The 17,464-nt window shown below is 36.9% G+C and overlaps 2 protein-coding genes across 2 annotated transcripts; one reads left to right on the plus strand and one right to left on the minus strand.

Annotated features, from left to right (window-relative positions):
- Positions 1 to 176: 176 nt before the first annotated feature.
- LOC126703002 (uncharacterized) lies at positions 177 to 3,127 on the minus strand. The gene is made up of 2 exons (XM_050401888.1): positions 2,682 to 3,127; positions 177 to 2,497 (listed from the first exon to the last, which is right to left on the minus strand). The coding sequence occupies exons 1-2, from the start codon at positions 2,750 to 2,752 to the stop codon at positions 421 to 423; spliced, it is 2,148 nt and encodes a 715-aa protein (XP_050257845.1). The 5' UTR covers positions 2,753 to 3,127; the 3' UTR covers positions 177 to 420.
- Positions 3,128 to 12,595: 9,468 nt separating this feature from the next.
- Positions 12,596 to 17,464, plus strand: LOC126701832 (probable uridine nucleosidase 2). Its single transcript, XM_050400240.1, has 9 exons — positions 12,596 to 12,761; positions 13,980 to 14,095; positions 14,285 to 14,344; positions 15,118 to 15,303; positions 15,387 to 15,491; positions 15,976 to 16,072; positions 16,395 to 16,502; positions 16,590 to 16,725; positions 17,067 to 17,464. Exons 1-9 carry the CDS (start codon positions 12,713 to 12,715, stop codon positions 17,173 to 17,175), a joined length of 966 nt encoding a protein of 321 aa, XP_050256197.1. The 5' UTR covers positions 12,596 to 12,712; the 3' UTR covers positions 17,176 to 17,464.

Consider the following 17,464-nt stretch of genomic DNA (forward strand, 5'->3'; position numbering starts at 1 on the left):
CCATCTCCATTATTCCTGTTTAAGTGTGTTTAATGAATTACTTTTTGTACCCAAAAAAATCATTAGCAGTTATTAAGAGTGGCACCATCGTGATTACTAAATTGCTTCTTGATGACATGAATTATTAGTTCACAGAAGAACTATGACAGAATTTCTCAATATACCAACAAAAAAAGTTCTCAAGTCTCAACTGAGATTATATTCACTGCAGATCTGGCAAATCATAATACATCCTACATAATATAATGAAGAGCAAAGCTTTAATTGAAGAAAATTCAAGTAAAATACAATTGAAATGACTCAAAGAATAGAATAAAAGAGTGGGAGTCATCCTAAAGTAGTAATTCCCAGTTACCACAAAGAAAAACCATCTTTCAACTCAGGTTAGTCAGACTTACCCATAAAAGAGAAGGTAATGAATTATACTTCAAACAGGTGGTTCTTGTAGCATAGACTCCAATCTGAATCCTTTGAAGCAACAAGGCCACCTCCATCGGTGCTGATGGATTCTGCACAGGAACATTGTAATTGAGATGGAAACTGTTCTTTACCGTTCTCATCAGTTCCTAGTTCATTATCTACAAATTCAGTACACATCGAGTTGCCAGTAAATATCTGATTACTTGCTACATCTTTATTGGCCTCAGGACTGCAATGGGATTTTAATTGGTCACCATTGCAGCCACTGGCATCTTCCTCTTCATCTGATAAGCATCTGCAACAATCAAATTCATCCATCTCATAAATTCGGCTAGCTAATCCTTCCCTCCAAGATATTCTCATCTGGGATTGCGACACACTATCAAAAGTAGAATTTGAAAGCCATGAAGCTTGATCATCTAAAATTTTCTGAAATTGGGTAAGATCGATGGAGTTGGAAGAATTAGTTAGACAATCAAACTGGAAACTTGAATCAACAGTATCCTCTGTTAATAAATGTCTCTTGGGAGACAACCTTGTCATTTGAAGTATGTCAGCCACTGAATTCAGTTCAGCTTCAAAGTGCTGTTTCTTGTAACTGTCTTCATTTAACCATGATAGGCCAACAGGTCTACCTGAGCTTAAGTCTGATTGTGGGGTTTGCATGACATTTCCACTAAAAGAGCCCTTGGAGAATGGAGAATTCTCACCTTCAATATCATTATGGTTTTTCCCACCTTCTTTTAAGGGAACAGCCTCACGACTTGGTGTCACACAATGAGAAGACATAATGGCCTCTTGGTCACACAGAGGCTCCATAAATCCTTCAAATTCTGGAAGTCCCTTTGGAGAAATTAAATGAGTACTCCTTCTCCAACTACTACTAGTAGTACTTGTTGTATTACAATTGTTACTAATATCTGAAGAAAACCCATCACCAGATAAGGGTGAAGGAGATTGAAGCATGGCAGACCCTGCCGGCCTCTCAGCTCCGCATGACATATTTTCAGAATTCTCCTTCTGATCCTCATCCTCCTCATTACATGGAGATAAAAGCCAATGCACTGAAGCCTCAGCAGGTTCAGGGATCACGAGTGACTCGTCACCAACCCCTACAACATTTTCTTCATCAACATCATCATCAAAACTATCAAAAGGCTTAACTTTACCAAAGTCATCATTTTCTCCAATAGCTAGAATCCCTCTAGGCCTACATTTCCTCTTGTCAGTGACCCCAGAAACCATGGGGCCAGCAGCATAACAAGAAGGCGTTATCGTTGTAGACACCACAGATGATCCACATTGTATCTCAGGCGACACCGAGGGCAGAACAGGAGGTGTCTTACTATTGCTCCTGTTTGAGTTCTCCTCCACAACCTTACCAACTTCACAATCCAAACCTGACCCACTTGCTGTTTTACTCAAAGGAGTACAAGTTGCATCAGCAGCACCCCATGGTTTGAGCTCAGTGGCCTCACCTACATGACTAACCACCCTCTCAAGTCCTTCTACTTCAGACCCAGATGCCAACTTATTCACAGAATCATCACTATTGTTTAGAACAGAAGAAAGTTTCAATTTTTGCCCGGTTTTGGAACTGGTTTTCTTCCCAGATTGCCATTGGTACAAGCAAGGTGGGTTTTTCTTAATTTTCTGTGCTTTCTGTGATATGGGTCTATCTGGGTTTTCTTCAATGTTTGATTTTGACAGTTTGCTCTCCCTTGAGGGCTTAGATTTGGATAGCTTTGAAACCATCACATTAGGGGCTGATTTGGGTGTTTTGGACACAGTTTTGTATCTATCAAAAGAGGTTTTCGAATTTGAAGTAGAAGAAGAAGAATGGTGAGAGAGAAAGAACCTGAGGCAGCCTCTGGGAGCTTCACTGGACACAGAAGAAGACTCACTGCCATAGCTACTGCTGGAGATGGTGGAAATGGCATTGAAATCTTGTAATGGGTTTCGGGTAGGACTCTGCTTCTTCTTCTTCTTTTTCTTGGTCTTGTCAGTGCTTCCATCGACCTTTGGCGGTGCTGGAGAAGGTTTCTTTGGGATCTTAGAAGAGAAAGTTCGGTTCATTCTTTACTTATCAAAAAAAGAAAGTTCGGTTCATTCTGAGCAAATGAGAGTGATTAGATCTACTACTACTACTGTAGTGCAGTGTACTGTGTGTGCTGCTTTTGCCGAATGTCTAATGAATATTTGAAATTGAATGGAGGGGAAGAAAAGACTAAAGAGGCTACTTTTGGCTTTGCCTAACTTACCCATCTTTTTTATTCCAAATTTGTTGCAGTGTCCTTCGTCTTGAGCCGATAAATGAGGGTATAAGAGTCATTTAGTACGAGCTCAGCCCATTGCCCAAAACCCACAAAAAAATGTCACTTTGTTTGTCTGACTCTGAAGAAAAGAATTAACCAGAATAAATAATTCAACCCAACCTCTTAAAAATATTGAACTTTTACTCTCAACATTCAATTCACAACGGCTACAAAACTCAACCCAAACCCTTTCTCTCTCTCAAACGGCTCTAATAAACTCTAAAGGATACACAATCAAAACACAAACGCAACATAATCTTAAAACCAATCAAATTCTAACCCATCCGGGTAGCATGTCCTTAGAGAAAGGGAGGAGGACGAGTAGCGGTAGAGCAAACAACGTGGCTCTCTCTTCAAGTTTTGGAGCGGCGGTGGAGCTAGCGCTGTCTATGTCATTCATGTGTGGCCTTTGGTGTTTTTTGAGTGAAAATGAGTGGTGGCATCAAGTGTGGGTTAATCATACATGGTGGGGTGGGTTTGTCTTTTGAGTGATTTTTTTTTTCTATTTGTACCTATTTATATTTATATTTTTTTTTAAAAAGGAAAGGTATATAATAAAGGTTGATTTTAATGATGAATTGATAGATCCATACAAATGAGATTGCACTATTGAAGACTACTAAATTAAGGAAGGGGGGGAGGTGTTTAACAAAGGATTAAAATGGCCTATTTCTAATGGGGAAGTTGTGAGTGTATGGGGTGACTTTTGGTTGGCCTCAAGCCCTCTTAGGAAACAAATTCAAGGCCCTCTAATAGAGGGGGAAGGGAACATCTCAATTAAGGACTTTCTATCTAATGATGTTGGGATTTCCTTTGTTTTGCCAGAGTATATCATGCAAGAAATTAAAGGGATCCCTCTTACTTCAAACCCTTTGCAGGAAGATATACTCATGGGCTTTTTCTAAGGATGGGAATTTCACTCTAAAATCGAACTATCTGATTGCTCAAAGTTTGAATCCTTTGAACCTGGATGCTTATAACTTGTGGGTCTAAAATGCCAAAACTACGTCAAAAATATAATTCTTCCTTTGGCAATGCTCTCACTTTAGCATCCGTACTAAAGAAGTTTTAGGTTCAAGAGGTTTTAATCTTGATACTGCCTGTGATTTATGTGGTATGTTTGCTGAGTCAATTACCCATGTTCTACGAGACTGTAGCGTGGCAAAGGATGTTTAGAGGAACTTGGGAATCAATGATGCAAGGCAGGATTTCTTTGGGACCTGTTGTTGAATTGGTTAATAAGGAACTGTGAATCTCATGAGTTTCTCTTGCAGCCTCGTATACCTTGGAAGATTGTTTTTTCCCCAAGCTATATGGATGATTTGGCTCCATTGAAATAGGTTTATCTTCCAATTTGGGAGAACCGACCCAAACATACACTCTCATTGTATCAAGAAGGGAGCTAGATTCTTTGTTATTTTACCTGATAACTCCAGCAAACCAAGTAGAATCCAAGTCCAAGTTAGCTGGAAAAAGCCCATTCTGGGTTGGGTGAAGCTTAATACAGACGAATCTGTTATTGAAATCCTAAGAAGGCTGGGGGAGGTGGGGTGCTGTGCTATAGTAATGGGGACTGGATCGCTAGTTTTGTGAGGAATCTTGGGAGTATTTCCAGCAATATGGCTGAGATTTGGGCCCTAAAGGATGGCCTCTCTCTAGCTCGGCAATTGAACATAGACAATATCAATACAGAATTAGATGCAAAAGTGATTGGTTTTTTTGCTTTCCAATCTTTCCACTATAAATCTCATGTTAGAACCTCTTTTGATTGTTTGTAGGAACCTGATTAGACCATTCCCTAATTGCACAGTAACACATATTTAGTGAAGCAAATAGATGTGCTAATAGGTTAGCTAAAATGGGAGTTATTCAGTTAACTGACTTCTTATTTTGTATGACCCACTGTCTGTGGTGAATAGTTTACTGGCTTTTGATAAAGCTGAACTCTTTGATAACAAACTGTTTGTTGCTAATATTATTAGCATGTTTAACAAAAAAAAAAAAAAAAGATTACTGATTAGTATTTATGATCTAAAATGTTTTCTAATAAATAATAATAATAATAATCATTTAAAATAAAATTTGATAGGTTTTTTAGGAGAAAAAATAGAAAGGGAAAATGATAAGTAATTGAATAATAACCATTGTGGGGGGGGGGGGGTAAAAGACCGGGAAGCCCATGTCAATATCTACATTGAGCCAAGGGCCCAATCCAAGGAAGAACCCCTCCTCGGCCATGGATGTAGCCGAGGACAAAGGGAGCAGCCTACTTCTGGTAGTGACACTCCAGGTCATTCCACGGAATAAGGTAAGTACCAAGACAGAAAAGAACAACAGGAAGACTGGAAATATCTAAGGGAAAGCTGCCATTATTACGGTGCTCCGTACCTGACATAGTCATGCCTCTCTGGCTTTACAACCACTCCCAACAATTTTGGAGATGGGCAGATGGGACAAGTAGCAGCCCTATGAATCTAAAAAGTTAGAGGAGGAAAAAAGGCTATAAAAAGGATGGAATGGGAAGCAAATGGGGGCGGAAAATCTTTATCACTCAGCGCGAACTAGAAAGGGCTCCTCGGATTGTGCTGAGGACCAATCTTCCTTGATAAATTCAGTTCATCTTAGCTTGATCGCGACGAACACCATATTAACCATTATACGTGCACTAAAGCCTGGTTCTTCGACCCACTCTCTACAAATTTATTGTACTGGGTTCACTAGTCCCAGGTCCTATACATCTTAGGCTGGAGCTGAAAAACGTGACCCTACAATTGGTGCCGTCTATAGGAAGAGCTCGCGTGATAGTGAGTGCAACGGTTAATCATGGTGGGATCAAGTTCCTATCAGCAAGAGTCCCTCGAGAGGACCATTTTGGTGGTGATGCATGCTACACGGAAGCTTCCCCATCATTTCCAAGAATACACGGTTATTGTCATAACTCAGCTTCCGCTCAGGGCCACTCTTGGAGGTACTGATTACGCGAAATGGGGCACAGTTCTAGGGGCTCCTGACATCAAGTATATGCCCCATACATATATCAAGGGGCTAGTTCTCGCGGGTTTAATAGCCCGGCTCGGAGAACCTTCGTGGGGAAGCTAGTTACTTCATGAAAAATCTAAGTACTAGACAGAACTAAGGTCTTGCATGGTTCTCAGACTTAAACTTATGGGAAAACTAGTTACTTCAAAGAAGAATCTAAGTACTAGACAGAACCAAGGTCTTGCATGGTCCTCGAACTCAAACCTATGGGGAAACTAGTTACTTCTAGGGGTGTGTATGGGTCGGATTGAGGGGATTTTTTGACCCAACCCACCATGGTGGGTCAAAAAAAATTCAACCTAAGCCAACCCATCACATAAGTCCAACCCAACCCACATGGGTCGGGTTGGGTCGAGTTGAACCCATGGGTTTGACAATTTATTATTATTATTATTAAATTGAGTAGAAAAAAAATATAAATAGTAATATATTAAAAAAACCTAAAGATTAGTATCAATGTAACTCCTTAAAGGCTCAACACTAATGACTAAACAACAATAGTAATTTATTAGGATTTGTGTGAACTAATTGGCTTTTATATAAGATAGGAAGAATTGGTTTTTAAAAAAAATTTATTAATTATATAATATATATATATATATATATATATTAAATTAGTATTAGTAGGAGGAATTGAGGAAATGCTGCTCTACAACTGGTTTTTTTTTTTTAAGTTATTAAATATATAATATATATATATATTTAAATAAATATATATATAAGGGCCCTACAATTGATTTTTTAAAAAAAAATTATTAAATATAAAATATATATTAAATATGGGTGGGTCAGGGTGGGTCAGGTTGGGTTTGGCGGGTTTGTAATTTTATGACCCAAACCCCCCGACTCGACCCGCTATAAAAAATTTTTTGGTAACCCAACCCAATCTACCAAGCCTTAAAAACCGACCCAACCCGGTGGGTCGGGTTGGGTTGGGTCGGATTTGGCGGGTCGGTGGGTTTTTTGCACACCCCTAGTTACTTCAAAAAAGAATCTGAGTGCTAGACAGAACCAAGATCTTGCATAGTTCTCAGACTCAAACTTACGGGAAAACTAGTTACTTCATGAAAAATCTAAGTGCTAGACAGAACCAAAGTCTTGCAAGGTTCTCGGACTAAAACTTATGGGGAAACTAGTTACTTCATGAAAAATCTAAGTACTAGACAAAACCAAGGTCTTGCATGGTCCTCGGACTCAAACCTATGGGAAAACTAGTTACTTCAAAGAAGAATCTAAGTGCTAGACAGAACCAAGGTCTTGCATGGTCCTCAGACTCAAACCTATGGGGAAACTAGTTACTTCAAAAAAGAATCTAAGTGCTAGACAGAACCAAGGTCTTGCATAGTTCTCGGACTTAAACTTACGGGAAAACTAGTTACTTCATGAAAAATCTAAATACTAGACAGAACCAAGGTCTTGTAAGGTCCTCGGACTAAAACCTATGGGGAAACTAGTTACTTCATGAAAAATCTAAGTACTAGACAGAACCAAGGTCTTGCATGGTCCTCGGACTCAAAGCTATGGGGAAACTAGTTACTTCAAAGAAGAATCTAAGTGCTAGATAGAACCAAGGTCTTGCATGGTCCTCGGACTCAAACCTATGGGGAAACTAGTTACTTCAAAGAAGAATCTAAGTGCTAGATAGAACCAAGGTCTTGCATGGTCCTCGGACTCAAACCTATGGGAAAACTAGTTACTTCAAAGACGAATTTGAGTCCTAGACAGAACCGAGGTCTTGCATCATCCTCGAACCTCCTGCTTTGTGGCAACCAACACACACTGGTAACTTTCTAAGCATTTAAGTTAAATTCAATCATGCCTTGGTCTTCGAACCAGATGCCTAAAGCAAGTTAAAGCTATAAACATCATCGTAAACTTTGAAAAGAGCCTTAGTACCCGGTGATCCCCTCGGACCGTTTACTTTAAATTACACGTCCTTGGGCGGTTGCACTATTCGCAATGTAGAGCATGCGATTGTTTTCCTGATTAGTCTTATATAGTTAACTTATTTAAAGTTAGTGGTCGCGTCCCCTTCAGTTTTAACAAATTCGGGGTGACAGCTCTTTACCATCAGCGGCATCAATTCTAAATGCTATTCGAAAGAAAAGATACAACACACCCATTCATGAAACAATTATTGCAGAAAAGGAAAGGTTCGCAAAGTAAAATAAAGTCGTCTTTTTATTAGATAAAGAAGAAGTACAGTGTACATAAAAAGGGCTTAGACAAGCCTATTTCAAAAGCTAACTATAAAAAGCAGTCCATGGGAACGATAAATCCTCAATCTTGTTCTAGCAGCAATCGAGCAAGTATGGATGGTACCGGCGATGGGAGAGAAGAAGAAGCAAAAACACTAAATCCACATACTTGCTCTAGCAGCAATCGAGCAAATATTGCTCTAGCAGCGATCAAGCAAATATGGATGGTACTGGCGATGAGAGATCCAAATCTGCACACGTGTGACACACGGCACCGGATGAAATCCAAATTTTGTTGCACTAAAAATCTGATGCAACCTACCCCTGCTTCAGATTTTGGCTGAAGGAAGAGAGACTTCTTTCTTGTCCAGTCGAAGGGGAGGAATATCTTTGGCCTCTGCCCCCCCTTGCCTTAACTGTGTCATTCTGAATCTCGATGATGCCTGTGACTTTTGAAGAGGGCTTGGTTCGTTTACCCTCACCCTTATCCTTGATCATTTCGCTCCCTAAATCTCAATCACTATCTTGATGGGGCCCTTGGGAACATTTGAAGAGTTAAGAGCTTGAAACTCCCGCAGAACTCAAGGATCTGCGAATAAAGAAGAGCGACCCTCCCCATGTGTCTTATATAGGAGGCAAACCTGGTGGCAATCAATTCGCCCAAATCTCTAAGAAAGAATTACGAGCGAGATAAATCTCGCTCAATTTCCAAAGCAGTCTTCAGCCGTTGGATTCGCGTAACCTCATAAAAAGACTTTAATGAAAGCGCGCCTTGTGTACCAAAACGATAGGAACGTGGCTTGGATAAACTAAAAGAATGTCTCACAACCAAGAATAGTGCAAAATGGGCACGAACGGGCAATCATCACATCAAGATCCTCCTTTCCCCCCGTGGGGAAGAAAAGAAGAATCTCGAAGGGCTATTGTGGAGGGTAAAAGACCGAGAAACCCATGTCAATATCTACATTGGGCCAAGGGCCCAATCCAAGGAAGAACCCCTCCTCGGCCATGGATGTAGCCGAGGACAAAGCGAGCAGCCTACAACTAGTAGTGACACTCCGGGTCATTTCACAGAATAGGGTAAGTACCAAGACAGAAAATGACAACAGGAAGAATGAAAATATCTAAGGGAAAGCTGCCATTATTACGATGCTTCGTACTTGACATAGCCATGTCTCTTTGCGTTTACAACCACTCCCAACAACTTTGGGGATGGGCAGATGGGACAAGTAGCAGCCCTATGAATCTAAAAAGTTAAAGGAGGAAAAGGGGCTATAAAAAGGATGGAATGGGAAGCAAATGGGGGCGGAAAATTTTTATCACTCAACGCGAACTCGAAAGGGCTCCTCGGATTGTGCCGAGGACCAATCTTCCTTGATAAATTCAGTTCATCTTAGCTTGATCGCGACGAACACCATATTAACCGTTATACGTGCACTAAAGCCTGGTTCTTCGACACACTCTCTACAAATTTATTGTACTGGGTTCATTAGTCCCAGATCCCTTACATCTTGGGCTGGGGCTGAAAAACGTGACCCTGCAAAAGAATATGGAAAGATTTAAAAATAATAAAGGAAGATTAAAAAAAGAATATAGAAATAATGAAGAAATCATATTTAAATGAGATAAAAAAATAATAATAATGAGTCGGTTGGAAAATATATTTGAAAAGATACAAAGTCACAGATAAAAGTTATTGTATGCTCTTCAAACAGTAAAAAAATATAAAAAGACTGTTATAAATACTCTAAAAATTGGGTGAAAAAAAAAAGAAAAAAAGAGAGAAAAGGATGGGGTTAGCAAATATCCAAAAGACCTAATTGATGAGTCTAATCTAATGGGTTGTGAGCAATTTTGACCTGATGAACTGTCAAAAATAGTGTTTTCGGTCAAAAATATTACTTGAAAAATTTAAATAAACCATCTTGTAAACCATATACAAAGACACACATTGTATTTTTATGAAAAATAAACAATTCATAATTCATACTCCACCTCTCATATTCGGTCACTCAAAAAAAAAAAAAAAACTCTCATATTCCATTTTCCCTTTAATTTTGTCTCTCTCGCTAAACACAGCTTCATCATCCATCAAACCTTTCGCCCTTCAAAGTCACTTAGTCACCTTCGACTTCATGACGCCAACTTAAACCCTTTGGACCATAGATCAAGCACACTTATTTTCTAGTTCTCATTTGTCCCTTTTGAGGCTTCATTCACATGATTCCATCTCTTTCATTATCCTTGGTTTTGTAATGTACTATTTCAATGTGTTGGTTTTTGTGACTCTCCTTTGACTTTGGAGATGTTTAGAATTTTTTTTTTTTTTTTTTTTTTTGGGGGTTCATAGATCTTTTAATTTTTTTGGTTCATTTTTGGGACACTTATGTTGAAAGCATCATCTGCCTGAAATTCGATTGACCATCAAAAATTAAGGGCTCATTTGGTAATGTTGTTCTAGTAACGTTGTTTGTATTTTTAAAAACTGAAAAAGTGTGTAGAAATACGTGTAATATTATTTGAAAACTGAAAACATGTATTTAAACACATGTACCAAATGACCCCTAAGGTTTTTAGAGTTTGACCATTTCAAGGTTGATAACAAAAGTTTTGTCAATTGACATGATGGACTCGAGAAATGGTTCACTTCAAACCCAATGACTATGGCTAAGCTCATCTAAGAAAACGCTTGCCACTTTTATCCCTATTTTAAGTCCCTCAGACATTTGTTTCTTATCTAATGTAGAAGCTTTTATGGCCATGCATTGGTAGGATAGCACGGTTGATCACCCCATCCCCATTTTATTCAATACAAAAAAAAAAAAAAAAAGTGCAACCTCATTCATAATATTATTAGTAGGCTACTAATTGTCAAGAGTTTAAACATGCAAGAGTTATGATGTTTTATTGATATAATCATGGTAAAATCAATGTACGTTTGATCCAAGTTTTATTTTAGTCCCTTCTTTCTTAAAGTTCATTTTTAGTCCCCAAAAGTTTTATATCACAACAATTTTGTCCTTCCATTATTTTTGTTCATTTTTAGTCCTAAAAGTTGTGATTGGTCAATTAGAAAAGTACTATTATTAACAAAGGCACAAAACTGTGATTTACACAACATCACTCACATGAAACCACCTATAACACCAATGAAAGACATACCACTTAAGAACTGCGGAAAAAATTGTAAAATATTTTATATCACCTATTGTAAAAAAAATTGGGTGTATCCAAAGTCCCAAACCAAATGAAAAATACATCATAGCTCTAGTCAATTCAATAAGGCAATCTCTTGTGGTCAAATAAAATACTTAGGCTTAGAATCTCGTCTGTGCACCCATACTAAAAACTATTTGAAGGTTTTTTTTTTTTTTTGGTTGAGAATCAAACTATTTGAAGTTTTATAAGTTGAATCCTAATTATCCTATCATATATTGTCCGAAATAAATAAAATAGAATAATAAAAAATAAACAAAAGAAGGGTCATAAATATATTTTGTTTATTTTTTCTCTTATCTTTTCCTTTCACAGCAACAGGCCAACAGCACAACCAAAAGTCTTCAATGCTCAAACATAAAAATAAACATGGGGCTTGAAGCAGTAAAGTGAGGTGAGACTTGAGAGTTGAGAGTGAGACCACTCTGAGTCTGAAGCTCCAGCTACTATCTTCCTTAACAGGGGTAGAGCTATAGCAAGTGCCACACCCCCCCCCCCCCCCCCCCCCCACCCCCACAAAATTAAAAAAAAAAAAAAGATTTTATATTATGTATAAGTATTAAAAACTTTAAATATTTAGCTACAAAAATAGAAGTTCCCCCTAAATGTTTGAGTTAGTTCAACAATGCTTTTAAAAACCAATAGAATATGTCAATTGGTCTAATAGTTATAGAGACAAACTAGTTTTTGTTTTCTCTAATTTAGTTTTTTGTACATGTTTATATGAAACTAGATAGCTTTTGTATACTTGTTAGAGTTTAAAAGATGATAAATTTACCTAAAAAATTATCTTGCGAATATACATGTGAAAGTTGTTAATTTTATATACAATATATTTATAAATTATGACCTACTTTAATATCAAAATATTAATGTTTATATTTGTGTATGTGCATTTACGCATGTGCAATGAATTATCTTAACTCGAAACTAATATATTAATACCAAAATTTGGCCCCTCCAAATAAAAAATTCTAGCTCTGCCCTTGTTCCTTAATATAATTGACATCTTTATCCCTTTACATAAATCGACACACCCATACCCTGTTGTGAATTGAGAAATAAAAGATCGTGTAATCAATTTGAGATGACTAATCTCCTGAACTGGAGAGAGGAAATAGACATTTTTTGATTAATTTTCTGTTTGCTTCATTCATACTTCCTACATACATAAATACTATTAAGGAGATAAATTTCATCACAACCAAGTCCTAAAACATAGGATCCAACTCCTACTTAAATGTAAATACAAATTGAAATTAAATCCTAATCCTCATCCTAATCTATTGCATAATTTTATTAGAATTCTATTCAAATTCAAACTTTTTCAACTACTTCAGAATTATTTGCCATTTGGCCTTGGGACACAACACAACCCACCTCACTTTTTTGTTTTTTCCATGTACTCCGTAATATTTTAATAAATCACCATCAATCCTTGTCAATACTTGATACCATTATTAATAACATTATAACAACCTATCAATCAATTTGTGTACTAGTTCTATTTCATTCTCAGACGCCATGGCAGCTCAGCCAAAGAAGATCATCATTGATACTGACCCTGGTATTGGTAAGTCACCTTATCTCTTTTCATTCAATCCCGTTTTCTTCAAAGTTTGTTTCTTTGGACCTTATTGTATCTGGGTATCCGAGATTTCTACATTTCATTGTGTTTATCTGCATATTTTAGATTTAAAAAAAGAAGAAGAAGTCAATGATTCCATGTATATTTAACAATTTCATATCAAAGAAGTCATGCTCTGCTCTGTTTGGTTGCTGAGAAAATGGAGCAGCCGAGTATGAATTGGAATTCTAATCAAATCACAGACCTTTTCATCATATGGGAACCCAGGAAACCACATAGAATTTCAGGGGTTCGTTTACTTTTATCAATTCACTCTGTATTCCACTGGAGAGTCTCAGAGTAAAAAAATTGTCTGCAAATTCTAATAAAAATCTTGGGACTTTTATACTAAAAAGCACAGACACAACACGGGACACTGTAATTCTGGACAAATTAGGACACTACATAGTAATTCAGTCAATGATTATCTGCATATTTTAAACCGTAGATCAGTCAATGATTCCATGAAATTCAGCAATTTCATATCAAAGAAGTCATGCCTGATGCTCTGTTTGGTTGTTGAGTGCAGCAGCAGAGTATGACTTGGAATTTAAATAAAATCAGTGACTTTTCATCATATGGGAACCACATAGATTCATTCAGTTCTGCAACTGGCTTAATGCGTTCAGTTCCAAATTTTTTTTTTTTTAGCGATTCACTCTGTACCAATGTAGGGTGGTTCTGATTTCTTGTAATCTTATTTCTGAGAGTAAAATTGTCTGAAAATTTTAATAAATCTTTGGACTTTTATGCTAAAAAGCACGGACATGGACACAAGGGACACTGCAATTCTTGAAAAATTAGGTAGGGATACAACAATTAATTGATTAATATATGTATGTGTGTGTGTATATATATCTCTTTTTTTTTTAGGCATATTCTATGTTTTCAAAATAAATAACAACTATCAAAATCTTCTGAAACTTATATGAAATCAAAGGAATTTTTTTAGTAAGAAAATATATATTCTCCTCCCCACACATTGAGGACATGCATGAGAGTGTCTCCATCATGTCCACTGTCCACACGCTGTGCTTCCATACGGGAACTCAGAAAACAAAATTGCTCTACCAGAATTTGCAACTGTCTTAATGGCTTTCATTCACATATATATTATTTTATTTATCATCTTTCCGACATTATGTGAGTTGATGATGAATACAGATGATGCCATGGCAATTTTTGTAGCATTACGGTCACCGGAGGTGGAGGTGATTGGACTTACAACTATATATGGGAATGTTTATACAACCCTGGCCACAAGAAATGCTTTGCATTTGGTATAGCTAATGAGGTTCATTTTATTTATGGTGTTTTGAATCTATATGAGTTATTCTTTGTATTATTCATTAGCTGAATTGGGGTTTGTTTTTAGTGTACTATTAGAATTACCTTCTCCTCCTCCCCCCCTCCTCTTTCTTTCCTTTGAGGCTAATTGTAGTAACTCTTCCAATATGTTTGTGATATAGCTTGAAGTTGCAGGAAGGACTGATATCCCAGTGGCTGAAGGATCTCATGTCTCAATCACTGTATGTACAGACAAAAAACCATGATCCTATGTTATAGTGGCTCTTTAGATTTGTATCTTTGAGCATTTTTTGTCTTTATTTCTTTTTTTGACTTTGTTTGTTTATGTTAACATTCAAAAAGAGGAAGGATGTGCAAAATTATACATTGATAGGACTTTCATTAAATTATTTTAATAAAAGATAATAGTTTTGGTAGTTAGAAGACAGACTTATTCTTGCATCAGGAAAAAATATGGGGAAATCTATTGGGGAATGCATGTGTGATCCTCTTATATTTTTTTTATAAAAAAAAGGGGTTTGATCCTATCATACTTTTGCTTATGTGCCTGATGATGATGGAAAGGCTGAACTCATACTGCTCTATGATATGTGTTCAGTGTCTAGATAGTATCATAAATGAGTAAAACTAATGAAAGGACAACCTGAGATTTCTCTTTGTTAATTTTGTAAATAGAGCAAAAAACAGGTTTTGTTCTTTATTTCATTTTTCTTTGAACGATTTGTTAAAGCTTCATTTGCTGCAATAAATATGATTTTTCTTTGGAAACATCATTTAAAGCTGGTTATCTCACAGAAGAAGCTGACTTCAAGTTTTCACGATAACAGCTAAACGTGTTCCAGGAGAAATAGTATTGTAGATTATGTAGTTTCGCTCACATAATTTCAACTCTGAATTTGAAGCACCATCACATTTTTATTTACATATCATTCATTTACAAGTAGACATTGATGTATGATTTGAATTTTCTTGTTCTTCTTTATTCATTTTACAGAATGGCACAAAACTGCGCATTGCTGGTTTCGTCCATGGTGCAGATGGACTTGGCAACCAAAATTTCCCTCCACCAAAAGGGAAGCCAATTGAACAGTCAGCAGCTGATTTTCTCATTGAGCAAGCAAAACTTTATCCAGGAAAAGTCACGGTTGTGGCACTAGGCCCACTTACAAATATTGCACTGGTTAGAGTTCCTGATCATTTGGCATGGTCTCTAATATTGAATATTATCCATTATATTTTGAATTACATTATCCATTGGTGTAGGCTATCCAACGAGATCCTGCATTTTCAAAGAACATTGGACAGATTGTTCTTCTTGGTGGTGCTTTTTTAGTAAATGGGAATGTGAATCCCGCATCAGAAGCCAATGTAAGTTGCTCAGAATTTATGTATTCAGACTGTGATTTCCAACTCATAAACTGAAAATGTACATTGCTCAGTGATCTGTTACATGCAAGCCTACCAAACCCGCAAATGAGGTGCCTTTTGTATAGCTCAATTTTTTTTCTGCCCTACTTAGTAAGAGCTGGAGATAGAGAGTGTGGGTGCCTTTGTCCTCAGAATTTTAGAAATCCTTTTCTGATAACTTGATCTCTTCTTGAACTTATAGTTAAATTACTGATTTTCCCCAAAGTTTAAGCTATTGGGATATGGACCACATACTTCTAACACTTATCAACTATAAAGAAGCCTGGGAAACAAAGTTCATGGAGCGATCTGTATAATTTTTCCTTGAGCAGATCTTTGATGTCTTTCACTGGTCCATTTTCACTTTACCCAACATGCTCCCCGCCCTGTGGTGGTTTCCAACTCTCTCCCGCTCTCCCTCTCTAACCTTAGATTGGATGACCAGATTTTTGGCGATCCAGATGCTGCAGATATTGTATTCACAAGTGGGGCAGATGTAGTGGCTGTGGGCATAAATGTTACTCATCAAGTTGTCTTCACAGGTACTTTTTGGCAAATTGGTATTATGCACTGTTAATCATATTTTATTGTAAGAATTAAGAAATCTTCCATCTTTTTTTTTGTAAGATGTTACCCTTTATGTTTAAAAAATATACTCATGACTTTTTTATCCAGGTTATATGTTTGTTCTGCACACCTTATAACAATGTTGTAGCTTTGTATGTAGAGTTGCTAATCAAAATGTGAAATGAAAAATTCAAAATTGTAATTTGATTATATTTGTTTTCCTCTTTCACTTTGATCTTTCGTTTTTGTTATTTGGATTTGCTTTGAATTTGATTCATCAATTTTGATACATTATAGATGCTGATAGAGAGAAGTTGTCAAGGTCTGATGGAAAATTTGCCCAGTATTTGTGCAAAATCTTAGACGTGTATTTTTCATATCACCACGATGCGTACAACATAAAAGGTTGGTTTATTTTTGAAAGAGTTGATGAGACTGAGTGTTGATAGGTAATTGTTTAATTTACTGATACTAGTTTTTTTCTTGATGTAGGAGTTTATCTTCATGATCCAGCAACCATGCTTGCAGCTGTTGATCCTTCACTTATGACTTACACAGAGGGTGTGGTTAGAGTCCAGACAAGTGGCATCACTAAGGGACTAACAATATTATACAACAAACAGAAGAGGTAGGACTTTTTGGACAACTAAAATCAGCAGATGCAGCTGCTTGATTTTTGGTTCCTTACTTCCTTTGCAGACCACATAAGCTGAAATGAGTTAGTTTTTTTATTTGTGTTGCATTAGGATCCCATTCCTGTATCAGATAATGGGGTTCTGACCACAATCGTGAATTTTATGATTAAAACAGTGTAGAGTTAAAGGGTGTTTCTAGTATTCTGAAATTTTTGTATAGAAAAATTAACTTTAAAAAAATGGTTATATTAGTCATTACAGAGAAAAAAGAAAAAGAGAGACAAAGCTATTGTGCTCCGACTGACTCATTTGTACTTTCTTTGAAATGAACCAGGTTTGGCGAAGTCACTGAATGGACTGATAAACCCACAGTGAAGGTTGCAGTCACTGCTGATGCTCCCGCTCTGGTCAAATTGGTCATGGAACGCCTTATGGACTCTTGAAGTATTTAACCTATTGATTGATAATTCAGGAGACTTCATCTTGTGGTTAGAAATAGAATTAGCGGTTCTCAAAGATGTTCATAGCTGTTGTGATGCAACTACTTGCCTATGATTTCAATTCAGATATATCCCACATAACAATGGTCGAGCATCTGATTTGATCACTGCCTCAGTCTTGATGCTGTATGGTACTATAGAAAATAACAAGATTGTACTTTTCTTTTTCTTGAATAAATAAACTCCTTCTGGTGTAACAACAATTGAAATCCAATAAATATTTTCTGGGAAA

The sequence above is a fragment of the Quercus robur genome, chromosome 10, assembly GCF_932294415.1.
Source record: "Quercus robur chromosome 10, dhQueRobu3.1, whole genome shotgun sequence".
NCBI classification, from domain to species: domain Eukaryota; kingdom Viridiplantae; phylum Streptophyta; class Magnoliopsida; order Fagales; family Fagaceae; genus Quercus; species Quercus robur.

Bases quoted from the DNA above. Each gene is read 5' to 3' on its own strand.
- LOC126703002 (XM_050401888.1), bottom strand. From the start codon at position 2,752: ATGACTCTTATACCCTCATTTATCGGCTCAAGACGAAGGACACTGCAA. The intron at 2,498-2,681 runs GTAAGTTAGGCA...TGATAAGTAAAG, and splicing joins ATTTGGAATAAAAAAGATGG to AATGAACCGAACTTTCTCTT.
- LOC126701832 (XM_050400240.1), top strand. From the start codon at position 12,713: ATGGCAGCTCAGCCAAAGAAGATCATCATTGATACTGACCCTGGTATT. The intron at 14,345-15,117 runs GTATGTACAGAC...TTCATTTTACAG, and splicing joins GATCTCATGTCTCAATCACT to AATGGCACAAAACTGCGCAT. The intron at 16,073-16,394 runs GTACTTTTTGGC...GATACATTATAG, and splicing joins TCATCAAGTTGTCTTCACAG to ATGCTGATAGAGAGAAGTTG.